The sequence below is a fragment of the Corapipo altera genome, unplaced genomic scaffold (genome assembly GCF_003945725.1).
Source record: "Corapipo altera isolate COAL_440 unplaced genomic scaffold, ASM394572v1 56, whole genome shotgun sequence".
In the NCBI taxonomy this organism is placed as follows: domain Eukaryota; kingdom Metazoa; phylum Chordata; class Aves; order Passeriformes; family Pipridae; genus Corapipo; species Corapipo altera.
The window spans coordinates 11911383-11934321 of record NW_020884896.1 but is presented as its reverse complement, the minus strand read 5'-3'; the positions used below and the strand labels follow the sequence as shown (position 1 = coordinate 11934321).

Here is a 22939-nt window from a genome sequence, read left to right as displayed (position 1 = left end):
AAATTTCAAATCTCAAATTTTTAAAGTTTATCCAGGAAGCTTGATATCCAGCTCCAGCGAGTCTTTGTCAGTCATTGCTTACTTAAGGGAAAAAATAATGACAGAAAGGACACTGCTGTATTTATGCACACAACTGTGGGGTGAGGGAAATCCACATGTTGATGAAATAGCTTTTTTTTTTTAATGTACATTGGTGATGATTGATTGTAGAAAATCAAAAAAGGTGACTTTACAGATAATTGGCCCTGACTAACAAAAGAAAACAACACTGCAGCTCTGCAGCTTTTTATCAGTAGTGGGATGCAATTATGCAACATTAATTAAACTGGCATGGCAATGAAAGGTCACGCAATATAAAGGAAGAAGAAGGTAGTCCTATACTCTAGATAATATTACTGCTTGAAAATGTTTGTGCTTATATAGCACTCTTGGAGTGGGAGGGAAACCATCCTTCATTCAAATCACGTGAAAATTTGCGGTCAGATTCTGATTGGACTTAAATTCAAGAACATGAAATAAAACAAGGTGTGGAAATAAAGAAGGCATTGCAAACTTTATTGTGACTGCCTATCCTTTCATCCTGAACAGGCAGGTCTGCTCAGGAAGGGGTATATAACACCAGGCAGTAACATTTTCACTTAGTAGGGGGTCAGTAACAGCTTGCCAGCAATAGGATAATTTAAAGTAGAAGGCCTAAATTTTCTTATCACTGCATATGTTTTCATTAAGATGATCTACTGCTCTCAATGTTATTTTTATTCATTGCCTCCTCCCAGTCACCAGTCTGACTGCTCCCAGTGCCAACACTCTGAAAGTAGACTTTGTGCCTCACAAATCTTGACTCAAAATTAAGAAAAAAAAATAAAAATTCATCTTTGTTACCAGTAAATAGTATTTTTTTCCAAAAGAAGTCACTTTTAGTTAGATTATTCCCTGTCCACCAAGTTGTTTTCCCCCAAATGCTTTATTTGCACAGACTAATTTGCTAGTGAATGAAAAATGGCAGCAAGTTTTGTGGTTTTGAAATAGAATTTCAAATACCCTAATAAATAAAAGACACAATAGCTTATGATGTCATCTCTGCATGCAATATATATGGCTTTTCCTGATTCTTTCAATTTTTCTAAATTGATTAGAAATACACATGTAACCTTGAAGGCCAAGAGCTTCTGAAGTAAAAAGCACGCGGTGTTCTAATGTTTATCACTAATGGAGTCAACTGCGTCTCTTTGCCAGAATGAAAGAAACTTGCAAAGATATTCCAATACTGCTGCTTCCTCTCCCACAGTGGAGTTTAGACTTGGCAATGGATAAAGATGGGCAAAATTGTGCCAGAGAACATCTCAGGGATGTACCTTCTCATTGGCAGGCTGGAATTGGGTTAGGTAACCTACCGGAGGAGGAATATAATGGTCTAAGATGACAGCATTTGCCTTCTCAAGTTCAGGTTAGAAAGTTTGAGGTCTTGTTCTTCTAAAACAACAATAAAAACAAAACAAAGCAAAAAAACCCAACAAAACCCCAACCAGTTTGTCTCATATGCAGACACATTTCCCTTCCCTTCCAAAAAGAATACAAGATTCAGTTAAATACTGAAGTGATTACAGTGTTAGCAAAGAACAGAAATGGACCGGGGGAAAAATATTTTAATTTTGCTTTTCAGTTCCATAGAGAAATCTTGTTTTCAGCAGTTCCCTTTCACACACAAACCTCTCTTGAAATACTGAATAGCCTCCTTTCTCATATTGTTTTAACTTTTCACAATTACGGAGAAATTGCTAATGGTCACACTGAGCACTTAAATCTAATTTATCAACAAGGTAAGTCAAACTTTCACAGCAAGTTAAGTTATGCAGGATACATATTTCAATACAGCACTATACCACCACAGTTGGTAACTGAAAGGCAAGCATTTAATTGCATGAAAAGTTTTGACAGAGAGTGAGGGAAGAGATGTAATGAGATTGCCTTTGAACAAACTTAGTGGAATAAGCATTGATAAAAATATCAAAGAATTAATGTTGAAAGTGAAATTAAGCCAGAATAAGGAACTCCCAATTCCTGGATTTTAACTTGATACAAAATCTAAGCAGAAGTGAACTTGAAAACTAGGTTAACCTCTCTTTCACTTTGCATTTCTTTTTTCATGGAAGTAGTCGGTTTTTTAAACCTGTGGTTTTGTCTAACTGCACAGCATTTTGAATGGCAGATACATCTTTCTTTTCAAGTCTCTCCAAGTTGCTACAGAACACCTTTGATACTATTCAGTGTACCCAGTCTTTTGCTTAGGCAGCAAACGCTACTCTTAGGCAATGGTTATCTTGAGTAGCTATAGCATCATTAACTCGTCTCAAATGCCCCATTTTTAGAGATTGTTCTTGTTGGGAACAATTTCAAAAGAGTATAGAAGAGCTGAAAAGGACTGAGTGTTTTAGATTAGGCTATTATAGTAAAATTGAGCATCCCAATCAAGTTCTTTGGTATCTAAACTGATTTATCACATCCTTTCCTCTGTTAAAAGAAGTCTGAAAAAAGTATGCACCAGAAATTTTGTAGTAGCATTTCATGTTAGCCCTCCTCTATCCCCAGAGGTCAGATTCCAACTTAAATTATATTATCTACTAGAAAAGTAAAAATTCTCCACCTTAATGTCCGACATCTCTCATGCTTTATCTAGTAGACAGTAATCAGTAGACAGTAATTAGTAGACAGTAATTAGTAGACAGTAATTAGTAGACAGTAGAAGTGATTTTGAGAGAATCCTTGATTGTTTTTAAGGTAAGGAAGCAACAAAGAAAAAGGTATTTAAAGTGTTCCTTCTGAGATAGCTCAACTACCACACCACCTCTTGCTCAGACACATAGCCAGAGCCCCAGTCTTCCTTCCAGCTTCTCCTCCAGCCAGTTCTACAAGAAGAAAGCAGGCATTTGGATGACTTCTGTGTACCTTACACCTCCTTGAAACCGTGACTCATAAGACCAAAATTATCTTATTTAACTTAAAATTCTTGTATTGTACTCAGTTACTTAGTACTCTCCACACATCATATATCATAATATTTGAAAAAGCTTTCAAATACAGACACTCAGTACAAACTGATGAAGAAAACCAGAGGTAACCAGAATTGTACTCAAATGTTACTCATGGACCTAATTATAACATATAACCCTCCTGACTGCCACCTAGACAACCCCAATATTATCTTTTTTTCCTAGAGCTCTCTCAGAAACAGTAAGTTCCACAAAGTCATCTGTCCTCTGACAGGGAACGCCCCATGCCTACCCATGCAAATGTATGTTGAGGTGCAAAATTAGTTCCACAGCATTCACTCTACCAAAGAATTAAGGAGATGCTTTCAGTGTCAATCACTGTTACGCTTTCACACTCAGGCTCTTTCAGAGAGACACACAAATCTTTCCCTTCCAAAAACCATGTGAAATGGAGGTGGGATCAGAACATCCTTATATACAGCCTATTTGCCACAAGATTCACAGAAACTGGACATGCAGATTCAGCTGCTTCTGACAGAGAGTTAATAACTTTTATCTTCCCAAAAGTTGTCAATATCAACTAGATCATGGCCCACTTTGAGAGGACATATTGCCATGAATTTCATTCTCCCTCTGCCCCCCAACAATAAGAAGAATTTCAACTGAACACACGGACTTCAGGCAAGTCATTGCTTACTGCACTGCAACACCCAGGGTAACCGGCCTGACATCCAGCTTTGACCATGAATCTCTGCCAGCCATGGACCGACCAAACACCAGCAGCTACAAAATCCATCAGTGCAGCACACTCCTCTAGGCTCCTTGATGCTTTGCTCCATTGATTCATTAGAACAGGGGGTAACATGAGGGGATTGAACTCCACCACTCCATTAGTCCTGTTTCCCTTCTCTCCTGTTAATTTCTGCATGAGTTTTCCAACTGTAAGATTACTTTGTTTTCACTGTAAAAATATTTATAGTGACCTTTTAAAAAAGAAAATGTCCAGTACCTTAAACTTTTTCTTTGGATTATTTATTATTGTGTTGATACAATTAATTAATATCTCCGATTATTTTCCTGGCCATGTTAAGAGGTTATTTTTAATACAGCTGTTCAGATTACCAGGAGGTGATGCTTAGATATGCCTTGTGTCTTGGAAGTTTACAGTTAGTAAAGAGGGGTTTTTGACAGTAGTGGTCAGGCACATAGCCTTAATATTGTTAAGATATCTGACAAAAGGAAAAGGTTATCTGAATTTAAGTCAGATTGCACACAGAGAAAGGAAGACATTCAATTCAGATTAATTTGCTTCTGATGTTTTTTTGTCATTATTGGTTTTGGGTTCCTGAGAACCCAGAAAAAAACCACTTCTACATGTTAGTAACTTTGATCCATAGAAGACTCAGAAATTAATTTCTTATTTCTTATTTTCAGCTTCAGGTCAATCCTCAAGGAAAAAAAGTAATCCAAAATATATACAATCACAATGAGAATCCCAAAGAAAAAGATGCACATAGAGGAAAACAGAGAATGCATTCTTTTAGAAGATGGCCATTGCTACTGATTCAATCCATGCCAAAGGTCTCCTATCACATCTGCCTTTGGGAATAGACTCATGAAGGGATTGTCTTTGCTCATAATATTTAATATTTTCTCAACTATTTGAAGAAAAAAAGGAAAAGACCTCAATCAAAAAACTTTTAATATCTTTTCAAAGCAATAATTGTACTTCCTTGATACACTAACGCATCAGTGGAAGGTTAATTTATCCTTATTCTATGAAAACTGTCACTTGGTAAACAAAATCCAAGACACAGAATAACTGGCTGGTTTCATTCTACCAAGCTACGCTAGAAAATGAAAGACAAGTTTTTCAATGTACAAGTAAAATATAATCTAAATATGCACTTCAAAACATTTTCCTGAGTATATGAGTTGGCAAACAAGTTTGCCAGTATTAACAGATTACTTGGCATTTTGTATATTCTACATGCAGCATTCCCACAATTTATTCAAATAAAGATGATCAGGGTCATTCTCCTAATTTACCAGAGAAATGCTGCGTTTACATGGGCAAAGTAGGGCTCTGGTCCAGGACTTGTGTTTACTGAGACAAGAGTTCATTTAATGGAATTTTAGGTTTTAATATTATGTAACTAAATTTTTTGTCAACGCAAATCAAAGTACTTAATGTAGGCTCTGTTACTGCAGTCAGAGGCAAGTAAGCAGACCCTTGCTCTCCAAGGAAGCCTTTTTGACCCAAACTGATGAATCTTGGCATTCTCTGCACAGCCACTTCAGTCTTGTACTTAGAGCATCTGTCCACAATGACCTGCCAGGAGGATAGAGTCGCTCCTTTGCAATTCTGAATTTTAAGAAAGCCTTATTTAAATGCCAGAGAAGATGCAAATATTTATTAGATAGCCTTAGAAGAACATGATTTGATGGCGCTTTTCATCATAATACTGCTGATGATCACTCTCTCAAGTCTCTTCAGAAGCACCTAGGACTTTCCACATGCACCCAAGCAGCTTTTAAGAGGAAATGTAAGACTAAATATTCTGTTTTGAAATACTGCAAAATTATATGTATTATAGAATCAGGTTTTGTTGTGTGTTTTTCAATTTAGCATACATAATTTTCAGTTTTGCTAGTAATTCAGAAAGCTTTAACGCTTAATTAGTCTAAGCTTTGTAATTCAGCCAATGAAAACTAAAATGTTTAAGTTATATTAATTGTAAGCAATGTTAACAGTTAATTTTCTGAATGATGGAGCAACATAAAAACAAACTTGAGTAACACTATGATTAATTAATTGATTAGCTAGTTTCTGTTGAGAATTATATTCAATAAGAGTCTGTCAATACAAATTGCTATCAATTGCCACTTTATGAAGTGCCAAAAGTAATGGGTTCAGGTACATACTAGAACTAGTTGTCATGAATGCCAATGTACCACAGAGAAATGAATTGTTTATCACCTAATTTAATTTCAGACAGCTAACTCACTTGTAATAACTCATTTTAGCATTGAATTTTCAAGAACTTGAGTGTTGTTAAAAGCAGCAGCTTGTTGTACTAAGTTTGCAAATTTAAATTCTTCTGTAAATAATTTAAAGCAGACTGTAACTCAGTTTTGTCATCGATTACTTAGAAAATATTTAGCAATTGTATTCAACATCCTGACATCACCATTCCTCCCACTGGCAGCATGTTTCATCACAAGTGCTTGCCTACTGCTGCAGTTTTAGACTTGAGTCTGTGCTTTCAGTAACACTGGGATGGATGCAGTGTCCAACGTTGCTTCTGGCTGACTCAGCCAAAACACTTTATGGGGTCACTTAGGTCATGCATGTTAGCAGATATATCACATGTGGGGGCATTTAATACACTTAATTTCAGCATATCTGGACAATTTGTGTCCAGATGCTGAAGAAGAAAACACAGAGAAGGTTCACAGCAGAGTGAATGGACAAAAAGTTCCTCTTGTTTGGGGTAAGTGAGGGGTTCCATTCATCCTATGCTTTCTCCATCCTCTTTCTGAAGCCTTTTAGGTAACTCGATGGCAATTGAGAGCAAGGAAAGTTAAGAAAAAAACCAGTCTACTTGGAGCCTCTGAAAAATTATGTAAAACATCAGTTTCTAAAAGGCTCCAAGAAAGCTGTCAGCTAGAAACAATTTAATACTCTTATGGAAAGACCTCCCCCTTCCAGATTTCCAACAGTCACCGAACTTCGGTTAGCAATGCCCAAGTTAAAATATGCAGTTCCATTATAAAAACAAATTAAGATGGCATAATTATATGAGTTTATTAATTTGCATAAAGCTTTACATCTAGGAACCATATCAGTCCATGCCTAAAATTGTATATATATGTTCTTGCAGCAGTACATTTTCTGGAAATCAATATACTATCAGCCTTTTTTCTTTACTTTGCAAACAAGGCATTGAAACCAATCAATGTTCCAGCACACTTGCAACAGGTATCTGACAGAGTACTCCAAATTGTACCCATGCTTGTCAAATACTAGTGAGCATAAAGGTTACTGCCAGTTCCATTGATTTACTGCAGCTACCTCACACCAGTATGCAGTATACTTGTTAGTTGATTCAGATTGTTTTATATTTCAAAATAAGTATAGCATTAATACTCTCCTGTAATCTGTGACTTCAAGTAAGATCAACCATAGTTGAAAACAAGCAGCAGTAAACTAAAAGGTTTGAAAGCTTTTTCAACTTTAGTAACATGAATTGTTATAATAATAATTAAAAAAAGAAAATCCAACAGCAAAAGCTTTGAAATGTCACTTCAAAAAAATAGGTCAGACTCTTACTTCCTATCTTCTTTTTTACAGCATGAAAGGCTGTCTGGGTTTTGCCTCATGACTTTTCTCCTTATGGGAGCTTCCATAAATCATTTCTGTTTAGTAAAAAGGAATTCATTGACTAAGCCTATCATAGAGCTAACAGACTGAGCTTCCATTGGGAAGATGCTGCAGGCTGAACACAGATGTTGACCAACCTAGTTAAAAATTTAACAGCACATAACCAGCACTACACTAGCATCGCCATTTGTTACATGCCACTCAAAACTTCTAAGTGAGGAAGTATTTTAGCCTTAGCTTCAAGTCAGACTAATACCAGAACATTTTACCTCAACTCAAAATTCTTTGTTTCTCTAAGACTGACATTTCCTTCCCCAAGAACATTAAATAGATTTTCTGAGATAATCTTGCTCTTAGTGTTCCAGGAACAGCTTAAGATAACCAGCTTCAGGGAGCCACTCTGTTCTTTCCATGACTGCTTTGGAATACCCTACACTGCTGTCAGCGTACAGCAGAGCAAGGACAGATTACAGTAGCCCATTTCAGAAGAAGACCGTTGCAGGACAGGTGTGCCTTATCGCTTTAACTTTGCAGACATACAACTGAAACCTCTAAAACTTCAATTCAAAAAGCCTGTCAGAGTTATTTTGACCATGTTCAAGGAGCCTTCGGTAAAAAAAGAAATAATCCTTTTCCTGGAGGGTTACTTTTGAACAAAATTGTTTCAGTGTTTTGCTGTACGGATCCACAGCTACACTAACACAAATGAGGAGGCAATCAGAGATGGGAACTTCTAATTTAATATCATTACCTGAGCTAACACCTCACATATAGGTATGGTGTCAGGAATCAAATCCCACCTGTCAGCAAGTGTTTGATTGCTGAAAGGCAGGGGGAAATAGGGCACTTGACATTTTCCTTTTAGGAGGGAGGATAAATTAGGAGTTTATATATTTATTATAACCACACTTAAAACATTAAAGGAAGATTATCTATATTCACTAAATCAAGATAATAGTTTAGTAGACTTAAAATGCACTCCCCACCCCTCAGTATGTTGTGAACTTAGAAAAAACCACTTAATGCTTCAGTTTTGAAACTTTTTGGAAGAAATTTTCTGTAAAGAAACATGCTTCATTAGTTAAATTCCCACAAAATTAGAACTACAAGAATTTACAATTACAACAGAACAAAAAAAGGTCGTATTCCAAGGTTGCAAGACATCAGCACATGACCGAAAACCCATGAGCAGATCTTACTTTCAGTTCAGCACCAGAATTGACTGATCCAACCAATAGTATACATTAAAATACACACAGGTTATAATAAATTGTATTTATGATGAAGTATCAACTAGTAATTCTATTGGCATCCTATAATAACTGATACTTGAGTCCATACAATCCATTACTTTAATCATTACACAGGAATAAAGTCTTTCTAATAGAGCTTTCAGATTATAAATAACATTGATCTGTACAAAATTGTTATTTACCATTGATGGGCACTATGTAGCAAGACAACTTTAAGGAAGATATATGCATCACAATTCATCACAGCTGAATGCAAGGTCCTACTTAAAGAGAGGATGTCATTCATCCTTAAGGGGGAACTGGGAAAGGGAGTGCAGGGATGTTTTTATACAGCATTTTTAAGATTATGTTCATTTTTGACCAGAACCCTACCAAGCATGAGGCATTAACAAAACCACACCAGTTTCTGATTAACTCTCAGATTTCATCCTTTGGCACCAGCCCTAGTACACACAAGGGAGACAAAAAATGGAGAACTACATTGCATTCAGAGAAGAGCTCCAGAACAAACTGTGGTCTGGGAAACATGCTTTGCAGTGATGACAGCTCTATTTGCTTTACTGAACAACCTCTAAAAGACTATAAATCAAAATCTACAAGTACCGATAAAAGTACAAGACTCTGAGACCACTTTAATAGACAAAGACAAAACAACCTTAAGGGGCTCTTAAATTTATCACAGCTCAAGTTGATGCATTATTTTTAACAGATTCATAAAACTAGGTGAAAAGGATTAACCATTGGAAGACTCCAGATCCATATCCAAAAGTTCAGTTGTTACTGAAGTCCTCTAGAAATGAGAATTGTCTAGAAATGAGAAAACTATTGATACTTGTTTCTCCCAGCCACCCACCCCCTCAAAAAAATAAAAACAAACCAGAAAATAACTGCTTTCTACTGACACCTAAGTCCAAAACCAAATAAAATCCTGTTGATACACCAAGAAACTTTTACACATGCAAAATTTACTGCAGTCTAAACAGAGTTAATGGCTTCAGTGTTGTGGTAGTTTGGGCTAGGCCTTCCTTGGTGACCAGTTTGTAGTCAAGGAAGGGTCCAGATTTACCCAGTATTCCCTACAATTTTTACGTAAGCCAGACTATAAGAAGAAAGGAGGGAAGGCCTTCGTTCTCTTTCCTTCCGGCAGCTTGGAGGTGCAGGTTCCCTGCTGTTGAGTCTGCCGTGTTGGGGAGCGAGGCCTGGTAAGGCCTTGTCAACCTTGGGAGGCGGAGGTTGCCGGCGATTGTTCCGGAGCGACTCTCGGTTGTCCCAAGGAGAGTGGTGGGACATTTCTTTGCTAACTCTTTAGTTACTAGATCTCGGGTTACTGATTGGGAGATATATATATATATATATTTTATTTTGGTTTTGTTTCTTTTCCCTTCCCCCTTTCCCTTGTGAAATTATATATATATTTCAATTGTATATAACTGTAACATAAGTGTAAATATATTTATATATATCACTTTAGCTGTCTCTCTCTCATTTTGGGTTCTCTTAGTTGTTTTTTCTCCCTCTTCTCCCTGAGGTTTTGTGGGGGGGGACACACTTCTTGTAGTAAGGTTTGGAGACCTGGCAGGAAGCCAGCTTCAAACCATATCAAGTGTTTATGTCTTACATAAATACATGCATGAATACAGAAGTAAACATTCTTCTGCTAAAGTTTCCTACAGAACAGTGAAAATTTCAGGACTAATTACACCTAAACAAAGTAAAATTTTGTAACCTATTTTTATTACATTTCTAGAGAGAGAGAGACAAAATTTTTTATTCTGACTTGAAGGGCAATTTGTGAACTACACATTACAACAGTACCATTGGATTACAGGCTTGGACATCACTCGGTGCAGATATTAGAAAAGCCATCCCCACTTTCTGTCTCCCAGGACAGCAGCTAAGGTCACAGGTCATTTTTGCACCAAATCTGTTGAGATCAAGAAACCTTTTCTCTACAATAGCAGAGCCACAGCTATGACAGCAAATGACAAGAGCAGCCCACAGCCTTACATTCAGGTCATAGAACTGATTCTCTGACTGCTGGCTGATGATAGTCTGGAACACCCATCTCCTCTATTTTCAGTGACTGTTTGAGGCAATGAACTACTGTACAAAGTATAAACACAGCAACCCTCTATCTGTTCTTTGAGAGCAGAAGGACAAGCACCTAACTTCAGGAGACTATTTTGAGATGTAAATCCTGACTTGACAGAAGTAGATTTCTGCAGCCTGTTTTAGGTACTTTTGAAGAGGCATCCCTTTTCAGTATTCCCTGTTGGCTTTGCTCCACACATGGCTCTGGATTCAGTTCTGAGTCAGGCATCCAAAAATGGATTACTACAGCAATAGGCACTACAATAGCAAAATCTTCTGGGAGAAATTTATCCCAACATTTCATTCTGTTTTTAAATTGACAACATATTTCTGAATGAGTTCTAGTTAAGCCTTGTATTTTTAGGAAAATCTGTAGTAATTACTGGGTTATATTTTATGACCTCTGTTATGCTGAAAGCCATATCTAGACTGAAGATGGAAAGGACCAATATAAATCCATTTATGAGTAGGCCACTAGACGGGGAACAAAAAAACCTGGGCTTGCTTCCAATTTTTCTCTGTCAATTTTTCTGTGTGTAGAGTGGAATGGATATCTATTAATATATAAGAAGTATTTCTAAATTTAAACATGAAAATAAGCATCATTTACTAATAGACTGTTTCAAATAGCTACAAGGTTATTGAAATACTATAATATTTGTTTTCCTTCAAGGGTTCTCATCTGCATTGCTCAGATTTTGCTACTTAAATGATGCAAAACTATAAATCAGCAAATGGACATTCACATTTCAGGAAGCCTGACTCCGTACCCCAAACACTAACTCAACTTATTAAAATGACTCTTAGATAATACTGGAGTAAATTCACCTTGTTAGTTGTGACACTTAAGATAATCTGGAGCATTGCCAGCATTTCAGAAACTTTGGAGCCGCACCATTAGCACAGTAGTAACTCAGCTTCACATTTTAAGGAATTAAACATGAAATATAACAGTGTTAATTTTCTCTGAACATGCAAACACAGCAATGGGAGGCTTCAGGTCATGTTCATACAACAAGAATATTTGTTCTGCTACAAAGAATACCTTTTATTCCTTTGAAATCACTACTCTTAATCTGAATCCATCACATGTAGAAATACCTATGACTCCATTGCAAGTACTGCTCAAGAACAGTTATATCTTCTCAAATACATCTGTTTAAACAGTATTGCAATTTATGAGAACACTACTAAATTTCATGCATTCATTTTAATACAATATCTTTAATCCTAAAAAGGACTATACAGTTTATCTTTATGCAAACAGATTGAAAAATACTTTATTAAAAAAAAAAAAGTTACTTGGTTTTTTACCTTAAAGTTAGTAACAAAATCTTATGAATTTTAAGAGATTTCAGAATGCTAGAAGTATTGATATTGTTCTCCCTTTACTCTATTCAAGTGTGAGAATCCTAGAAAACAATCGTTAAAGAGTCACATTCAAAAATCATAGGCACAACTGACTGTTTTCACTAAGATGCTATTGAACATAGCCAGGTATGCAGTAATTCTACATTTTTATCTAGAGTTTCTAGAAATTGAACACAGAGTCATAAACTGAGAGTTACCTTTTCACACGAGAAATTAAACAGGATTGCACTATGGTTTTCCTATAATAGGCCTACATTGCGTCTTTTAACATCAGAGAGGATGCCTTACTCCTGCACAAAGCAGCATAAACTGGTTTGTGTTCACATACTTCAAGCTGATGGCCCTTTGTAGCAGTGGACTGCATCCATACCATACCTACCTGTGTGCAGGTTCCCAGGACTGTAACAATAGCTCCTCCACAGTCTTCCTATGACCCATCCCCTCCCAAAATGCAACATCTTTCTCACTCACCTGCGTTACATATATTTTGTGATCACACTTATTGCAGGTCACAGCTCTTAATTACAACTCTCCCTTTTATTTATAGCGGGTAAATTGAATCAATTTTATTCACAAGATACTCCACATATCCACTGGTTTTAGAGACTGAGATAATTTACCTTCTGGTATTAATCAGAAGGTAATTTGATAATGAATCTCAGACCACTGTAACTTTGGAAGGGAAAGATCTGGATCTCCACCCAGTGTGGGAAGCCTCATTCCCATTTCATAGATCATTTCCAAGGCCCACATATCACAAGGTCAGTGATACATACAAGGCTTTATAAGCAGCAAAGAATTTTTAGATACTTGAGAACAATGGTTTCATTTGTAGCCCTTTTAAAAAGACAAAGCTGGTACTGTCTGAATCACTGAGAAAACAACCAGAGGTGAAACAAACTGCCATTCCCTTATTAGCAGTGGGGAAGACGACTCAACAAGGATGCATAGGCTTTCTTTAATTCCATTAATATTCCATTAGTCCTTATAAATACTACTGCTGAAGGTTCACTAAAGCAATCAATTTTCAGAAGTTTCCTCCATCTTAAAACTTACTTTACAAACATCATTTTCATACTATATTCTGTGACAGAAGAGCTTATATAGGAGTGTAACATAAGAGATCATTTGGCCCTACATCTCTGATAATGGGCACTTTATGAAATATGAACTTCCTTATCTGTGATATATTATCTTTTGCTTGAAATATGGCTAATTACTGTCATTCATTAGAGATGAGACATTTGAGTATCATTTCTCGTGTCACATTGACTTCAAGTTGCTTACGATTGCTTTAAATTAGTGACAGTGAATTTCCGAATACAAATTTTAGAAGATTCACTATGTATCTCATAATTATTAATACACTGTCTTAACTGACATTTCCAACTAAGGAAAAGGGTACCAATACTAAAACTAAATAAATTCATTGTCACATTCATTGTAGATTAAAATATCTATAGAAGCAAATTGGTGTTTGCATTAGTAACTTCAGGTCATAGACAAAGGACAGTTTCTCAATTTGTAGCTTAAATAATTAATTACTTTTGCTTTAAGTATTTGTACACAACTCTATAGATTCACTTTACAAGATAATCACTTTTCCATTTCAAAAGCTCTTTTATATCACATACTCAAGAGTTTGCTCCCAAGACAGAGACACAATAATCACACAAGTAGTTCTGTTTGTAAATTCTATCACAGTGCAACTGACTATAAAATTGTTCCTTCTGAATTTAATGCATATCCATAACTGCAGCTGCCCACTTTCTTGTAAGTCAGATGGACTATTTTCCAAAGGACAGGACTTCACGTGAATATGTTTGGAAGATTAGGACATGTATTACATTATCTGCAGCTACAAGTTAACGCATAGCAAATATTGTCACTAAATATGGCTTATCTGTTGAAAGAAATGAAAAAGAAAAGATAATAGTTAAAAGACAGATTTGAAGGATACTACTAAACAAGGGCTCAGGCTCTATAACCAGCTCTGTTGTGAAAGCAATTAAAGCTTATTTTTAACACACTGACTCTTATTTATATGGTTTAGTGATCTATCATGCTTAGGAGAAAGGTATTTCAAATGACTTTAAAATACCTAAGAGTACACAACTCCATCATGCCTGGTTGATAACCAGAGCCATTACTAAGATACAGTTTATGTTATTCAGATGTTGGTATGTATCAATTATATTTGTTAACACACCTGTTGACTTAAAATATACAGTCTAGATTCTTAAGAACTGAAATACGTCAATAAATCACTGAAAGAAGATGATGCCTTTGTGACGGGGCTGAGACTCTTTAATTAGTCAAATGAATGCACCTATTCCAAAAAGGAGGTACTGTCTATTTAAGTAAAACTTTATTAAAATAAAGAAGAATGGCTAGCCTATGCCAGAGAGGCTTCAGCAAAAAAATAGTCACATGCCCTAAAAAGAGATGATTCTTAACAGTAGGCTCTCTTATGGTGCAGCGGGCAAACACAAATAAGAAAACTATGATTCACATGTTACCAAAGAAAAAAGAAAAAAAGAAAAATCAAGCAAACAAAATCAGACATAGAGAGATAAAAAAAAAAAAAAATCTTTCTCATTCACTAAAAGCACTACTTTCTCTTTTGTTTCTTCTTTAAAATAGCATTACCAATTTGCACAGTATAAAAAGCAGCTTTAATATAGCTCCCCTTAACTTTAAATTGAACTCCAGCCAAGGCATCCTGCATTAAAAAGAGAAAGAAAAGAAACTTTTCCTCCCCCAGCTCACCTCATTTCCAGGATGCTTTCCATGGTAAACTATTGCTGTTCACACAAAGTTCTTCCTGGAGCATCTACCAGCAAAACTGGTACCAGCCTTTCTCAGGGGAGCCTGCAAATATGGTGTTTATTGGGCTCTAAGCTTTTACAGCTCTCTAATTGGCCACAGCTGAGGATAGGTAAGGGTCTGTGAGTGGGATCTTCAGCAATCCTTTCTGGGTCTAGTTTATCACAAAGCCTCTAGACCAAAAAACATTAAAAACCCAGCCCAAACTCGTCTGACCATACAGGAGCCACAAACTCATAATGGTGTTTTGTAACTGCACATGCACTGCCAAAATTTAAAGATATCCTTTAAAAAACACTGGGCATAGTGTACAGAGGTACACATTGCAACTACTAAAATATAAGGTCAGGAAAAGAAGAAAGGAATTTAGGGGTGGCATAAGAAGAAAAGCTCAGAAAATGCATGACTACAGCAGCTTCCTTCCAACCTAAAATATCTATGACTCCATTGTGTACGATGAATGCTATTTTTGAAAGATTAGATTTACCGCCTAATTCAAATTCAGTAAGTGAAAATATTGAATTTCAGCTTAACATGGACTCTCCAAACAAGGATCAGTTTCTTGGTCCTATTAATGCAAAGACTCTAAAACAGCTGATGAGAAGATGAGATCTCTAGTTCTGTAAATACTCAGCTAAGAAACAGCTCCATTTGTTTGTCAGAAGTGCTCACCATGTAACAAACCTAGTGATCATAATCTTAGAACAGAATGGTGTTTGGAGAAGATCTGCATACAAGAGAAAAGCTGGCTAGTTAAAAATGGATGAGACAGGTGAGGAGGGGGAAGCATATGGAAGACCCTATAATTACACAGAAGATGTACCAAGCAATGATCAATTACAACCCATTGTACAGAAAAGCTTTTGAATTTCTCTTTCAGTCCCAGCTCTCATTAAGCAGCATTTCTGAATAATGCTTTCTGCCTTTCCCAGTTGATTTAAAATTGTTGCCCCACATTCTGGAAGATAATGAGTTCATTGCAGTATTTTCACCTCTTAGGGTGACTTCAGTTTTATGATATATTTGGACTTTTTAAGCCCTTTTGAAAAAGTATCTGAAATAGAGTAACACAGTATACCTCGGCAGCAAAGCTATTACAGCAATTGCTGTAAAAACATTGGCTATACCCTTTGCTTCCTGTGCTGGCTTTCTAAAGAATATAAATTCAGGGTTTCAGACCTTATCCTCAAGATACTCAGTGGCTGAGACGGCACATCTAAAACACTGCCTGAAGTCTGTAATCAAACCTGTCTCTTTTTCTTTTTCTTTTTTTTTTCCTCATCTTGCACAATGGAACTTTTTGGAACAAAACCAATTCCAAGTATTATAAGAGATGTAAGGTCCTTTGGATTAGGTCACTTATGTTACTGAAATATTACCTGATCTTCATACTTTCACAAACTTCCCTATCCTTTACCCCAAATCCTAGGCAAGTTTCTCTGACTTTGCCCTCTGTCATATAAATGCAAACATAAACGAATACATCAAAAAAACCCAAAGCATGACATCACACACTAAATGCACTGGTTTTATACCATTTCCAGTTGTGAATATTAATGGCTATATGAAGTGCATATGCACATTTTAGCACTATATCAAGGCTTCAGAAAATATGGTTTGGGTTGCACGCAAATTTTATCAACACGTTACCTAGCGAAGAGGTCATGTTGGGAGAGATATAGAAGCAGTCTTGCGTCATTTCATGGGTGTATGTTTTGTGCATTTTAATGAAAAGATAATTGTTGCTCACAAAGCATTAAAGTATCCTCTTCTATTACCCCACACTAATTATGGCTTTCCTTCTGGACCCTGTACTATCTGAGTACCCCTTCCAGTTCTTTTCTTACTTCTTTTTCACCTTGAGCTGTTACATCTGCATAGAATTAAAAATCACCAATAAGACAGACATCTGGGTTAGTTTATTTAAATACTTCTTTAGCTATTTATTTTGCAAAATAGTGGCAAACTGGTTATAAATTGTTGCTAGATGAAGACACACTGTACTTTGCTCTCATTTCATTGAATATTGTCAAATAAAGTGTCCTAATAGAATAGAAACAAAGGCTGTAACTATTCTGGAGAAAAAGAAAATTTAATATTCAGATTGTAGTACTTCTATCACTTAATTATACTGAGAAATGTGAAAACAAAAATATTTTCTCATTTAAAAAAAATATATTTCTGCAATTACTCTGCATTTAACCACACACACAAATCCACTATTCCTCAACAAATCCATCAGAGTAAGTATAGTATTTCACTACCCTCATTTTAATGGTATATTGGCAAATATATGTTGTGCTGCATTTGGGCCTGGTGCAACTCTACCTTTCTTGAGTTCAACACGTGAGTGATGGGAGAATGTAATTCAAATAACATTCATGACTGATCCCTGAAGGTACATAGAAGTACATGGTAGTAAGTTCTGGAGATTATTTTTATGGTTTTTTGACTTTATTCATTAAAAAATGCTAATATTTTCTCTTTTTATTATATTTTTTTCATGAAAAGTAAATAGAAAAGAAAGACACATTTTACAGCATCCATATGCCCAGAGGGAAATGATCTCACTGGATCTCATTGCCAAAGTCATGTCAGTGACTCTTGGTATATATTTAGTGCTGGTCTTAAAGAGTGTCCTACACTTGTGTGTTTGGTGTTGCAAAACATAAATTATGTTTGTGAGTCATTGGATAATGCTCTTTTCTGCTCATAAAATGATATTTAAATGTGCTCAGAAGGGTATTTGATTCCTTCTGACTCCTATAACTTGAAAATGTTCTCAATATAAAATAGATTGCTTGCCTACTTTTCTAATAGCCCAGTGACTTTTCCTTTAATAACCATTAAGTTGTTTGTAGAAAAGAATAATTTTATTTATTAACTCTGTCTCGCTTATACATCTTTTTTAAAGGCCTAAACAGTTGAGACAAGAACCTGACAGCAAGTGTCTCTATAAACTTCCCAGTTTCTTACTGAAAGCTGGATAATAAAGATAAGAAAAAGGTCAACTCGCCAAGGATATAGTACAAAGAATAGCACTTGGAAAGGCAAAACTCTACTTTCAATAAAATTCCAATAAGATGAATATATATACCAAAGACAAAAAAGAAGAAAGTTTTATTTCTTAGGTATCTGTTAAAAACTTTACTGCTCCACGCTAATGAACAATAATGTTTTACAGGCTTTGTTATAGTAAGCTCTAATAGATTTGCAAAGTACACTACATTTATAGCTGGAAGAGATCACATATCACAAATACTGCCCAATTTTTAAAGGAGATAGCCCTGATACAAACCTACTGATCTTTCCAATTTCACTGCAGTCTAACTGGCTTTTTAACTTCTACTTTACTTCAGTGTCTAGTTTACTGCAGTATACCATTCATAATCTTTTGATTTCCAAAAGAAATTGTACAAGGAGAAGGTTCCTTTCAGGATCATTAAAGAACCATACAATTGGGCCTAAAATCCTGATTAAACCTACTCACTTTTCAAAATCTAATATTTTGCTATTTTCTGTTATGAAAATTCTTGAGATAATTACTGAAAATAACACCTTATACAATGTTTCTACCTCTGCTTTGCTAAAGCAAATAAAGTGAATGGAATCCATGCCCTATAACTTACATAACCAGCCTCCTCCTAGTGTCTTTTAAAATTTTAAAATTTGAGTTACTCACACCAAAGAAGTGATCTAGTCTGCCTGTAAGCACTCCCACACCTTCCTGAACAATCAGTGTAAATCTGGAAACTGTCTTTCACAATGTGCAGGGGAAGAAATAGGACTTCTCCTTGTCCTCAGCACGGGAAGTACGTGGACCTGTTAGAGTGGGACCTCTGAAGGGCCACAAAAATTATAAGAGAGACAGCACACCTATCCTCTGAGGAAAGGCTGAGAGAGTTGTGGTTGTTCAGCCCAGAGAAGTGACGGCTCTCAAGAGATCTTTAAGAGAGCTTATAAGAACCATGGGGACAAATTTTTAATAGGGCCCATAAGCGAGAGACAGCAGAAAAGTGGGGGCTCATGCTCTACCTAAACAGGAACAAGCTCTATCCTTCTTCTTGCCATTGAACCACCACACAAACAGAAATCCAAGAGTCACGATGTCTAATGCACAGCAGGTAGAACCAAACTTGGACACTGAGATGGAAAGAGAATATCTGCAGCTCTGGATCCTGCCCACAGGGAACATTTTACATCTGCCCCCTTCTAGAGGACTGGCCAGGTAATCCAGGCAGTCAGACTCCACCTAATCTGTTCTGCTTTCACCATCTGATTAATCCTTGTAGGTGTAAAATCAAGAGCGTGCTCCCACAGAATGCCTGGGGCTATACAGGTATAGTACCCCTCAGGCTCAGTGCTTTCCCACCTCATGGACAAATGCTATTCTCACTATATTATTGTGCAAAAGGTTCCCATCTTCAAAATCAGTTTAATTGTAGTCCTGACCAGAGATAATATTTCAGTCTTTTCCATGGACTTAGGCAAAGCTTAGTTAATAACTCTGAAAGCTTAGTGTGTTGAACAAGTAGGAAAGTGCCTGCTCGGTTGAATAGTCATGCAAAGAAAGGAAATTGGATGGCTGCCCGAAGTTTAGGTGAAGGTTTAGTCATCTGCTGTCCTGGGCAGGGGTATTGCCTTCTAGACAGTGAATTGATATTCACTTCAGACACAAATTCAGTTTGATAGATGCTATAGAATGATAAAACTTCAGTGAAAATCAGTATAACCTATATGATTACCTAACAGTACATGCAGATTGTCAAGTTTTGTGAAGAAAAGTAAAGGCAGTGCACTTCTGTCTACTGCAGTTTCAATATGTATTGTTAGCAGGTAGATCTTGACTATAGAGCTAGAAAGCAGCATGAATGTAAAGTCTCTGAAGCAAGGCTAAGGACTACAAGTTGCTAAATACAAACAGCACTCTACAGTACCCATTTCCACCTGGAAATAGCTGATGAAAGATTATACTTGCTGTATCTACTTCTTCTCCTTTCCTTTTTAAGAGAGAAATGTCTTACTTTAAAGGTGAGAAAAACCTTCTGATCTAAAACCAAGAAAAATGCTAAGAAAATATATGTAACTAGAAAGAGCAGCATGTCAGAGAATGGCATGCACAAATCAGGTTAACAGAAAGGTCCAGTCAACTAAACAAAGAAAAAATTCCATCTGGTTGCTTTTTAGTTATGCAGATAGCACAATTATTTCCATTCTTTGTTATGTTCAGTTTAAATAGTTCTGGAAATATCTCCTTGTCATGGATTTGCTATCCAAAGGCAAGATTCCCATGAGCAAGCCTTGTTCAAAGACAATCCTACAGGTACTTATACACATATACATACATTTTGCTTTTGTATTCACTGAATGTTGTACCCGTCTACTTTATGAAATAACACTTTCAAAAACTGAATTTATTAAAGGTACAGTGTCATTATTTATAACAGACATATATAAACACTTCTGCTTGAAAACAATCAGAATAATTATTTTGATACTTTGAATTTGCAATTCTGCATCATACAGCAATTTAATACTTGTATTCACAGCATGCCAATATGACTGAAACACCTACACTTAGCTGGGAAGCAAAAATTCCTACTAATTGTTCCAATTGAGCACGAAATTTTTTGGCAATTTTATTCAACACAAACAATTTCTCTAGTCATCTGATTATGCAATACATGTGCCAAATAAATTTCCTGAATTGGAAAGATACATTTTATCAAAAAACTTGAACAAAATCAGGTTTTCCAAACTAATTGTGAATATAAAGATCCTACTGCTCATATGCTAAAAGGCTTTACTCTCCTGTTAGGATGAAATATTAGGACATCAAACTCCATCTAGACAAATATCCTATACATCACACTTAAAGTATTCTTACAATGTCTGTTTGCCCATGAAGCTAGACTGACTCAAGAGAAATAAACAAGCAAACCAGAGAATACAGGGATTGAAAATATTTTTCCTGCAAATTTAGAGAGTGAATACATTCCAGAACTGATCTAGAATTTTAAAATACTTTCTTTAAGTTAAGGACTCATGCAAAACATCAACAGGTTTTAAGGTGTTAGTGTATATTTTAGCAATAACACACACACAAAATTGGTCTATATGAAAAAAACATGTGGCTTATTCCAGGCAACATTTCTCAGACTATTTTTAGATTACCCATATGCCAGAGAAGAAAAATATTACTTAGGAATCTTAAAATACTGTTAACGTGATTCTGTGCAAGGAAGTGAACATCGATACACTTTACATTGAGTTAGTATACACAACACATAAAAAATCATAGCTGTGACCCATATGGATGACCAGTTATGTTATTTGTTCTGGTTTTTTTCTGATTTTGTTCTGAGTCACAGGCTCAGAACATTCACACATTGCTAGACATAAATTTAAAGAGAAGCAACAAAAATCTCATGCAAATGTAAAGATGCTTAACTGGGCAGAGCTACACTGTTGTATATAACCATTGAATGAGGAATGAAATAGTATGAAATCTAAAATTCTTATTTAGTGAAAAACAGTTCATATAAGGAAGGAGGTAGTGCAAACCAAACAATGCTGCTTTGGGGTAAATGTTTTTCTCTAGTGGAATAACCACCAAATGCGAATTTTGCATGCAGTATAACATCCCTTGCACATGGTATCACAAAAGAATACCCAAGATGAATCAATCAATTGGAAAGACTATTTGAAAGTAGGATTTAAAATACAGTGACTCAATAGTTTAGGAGAAAGTTTTCAACACGAACAGGACTGAAGGAGTGGGCAGAGAAGGCAGTGAGCCATCAAGGTCGAAGTGAAGCACAAGATAATGGAGTTCTTGAGGCAGTGGACAGCAAATTTAACATGATCTTTGAGTAATACAGAAAAGCAGAAAATGTGATCCAATATAGATTCTTCTCCTCATGTCAGGTGTATCATCTAACTAAAATTTTCTGAGATCTAGTAGTCTAGGATGCACGGATTTTGAAAGGCTATAAAAATGGTAATGCACTAGTTAAGACAAAAATAATTACATCATTAATACAGACTTCAAGAAGAATATTGAAGATATTCCAGAATGGATGGAGATCATGTTTGGCAGGCCTACAGTCAGGGAGAGACTGGGGTCAGAGATGACTTAACAGTTTCTGATCTTGCAAGAAAACTGAGGACATAAGTCAATGAATATAACAGCAAAAGTGAAAAGAAGGGTCATAAATATTCAGTAACAGAAAACTAACACTGCAATGAAGGTAATTAAAGTGTTCAAACAACAGAAATGGAATGTTTTCAGAGAATATAAAGAAGGAAGAACTAGGTAGCAATCAAAATAGTAATAAAGACAGAGCTGAAAGGAGGTAGCTAATCCAGCTATGGTACATGGTACCTGAGAAATGTTTGTCCATACTGTTCTAAAAAGCTTCCAATAAAAGAAATTCCATCACCTCCCCAGGCAATTGCTTTCAGTGATTCAGCTTTAGTATGAGAAGCTTTCCCTGATACCTTCCTAAACCTTCCCTACTACAATTTAAGTCCATTACACCTTTGATGCCTGCAGTGCACGCAAAGGAGATTGTTGCCCTCCTGATTGCCACTAACCTTTTGCATATTTGGGAGTTATTATTCTGACTCCTTTCAACAGTCTACTCCAATTTTCTTGACTTTTTGTTGTAGTTCTATTTTCTAAGTCTCTGATTGCTCACATTGTTCTCATCTAGATTCTCTCTCCTCTGGTCCTTCTCCAGCTAAAGCATATAGCTCAAGGCTCTAGCATGACTTTTAAGTAAGCAAGACATGCAAGTATAATGGTCTTTGATTGTTCCTATTGATAAATACGTATTGCTTTTATGGTCACTGGAAACAAGCTGACCATTCTAGGGACAATTGCGTCATTATCTTAAATAAATTATTACTTTTTTTACAAGAGGAGAGAAGTTACCCTCTGATACTGAGACTAAAATTAGGAACTGAGAATATCATGGGGCAATCTGATGACCTGTACCAAAGAGTTGGAAAGAGTCTGTTCC

General features: G+C 36.1%; 1 protein-coding gene across 7 annotated transcripts in view; it reads right to left on the bottom strand.

Annotated features, from left to right (window-relative positions):
• Nucleotides 1–22939, bottom strand: part of ATRNL1 (attractin like 1) — a 529120-nt gene that overhangs the window by 92923 nt on the left and 413258 nt on the right. The window contains exon 28 of one of the 7 annotated variants that reach the window (XM_027647921.1): nucleotides 2799–2906. The exons of the other annotated variants lie outside the window; for them this stretch is intronic. Coding sequence (XP_027503722.1) covers nucleotides 2853–2906 — 54 coding nt within the window. The 3' untranslated portion in view covers nucleotides 2799–2852. Of the gene's footprint in view, nucleotides 1–2798; nucleotides 2907–22939 lie in introns of those variants that run through there. 7 annotated transcript variants of the gene reach the window in all.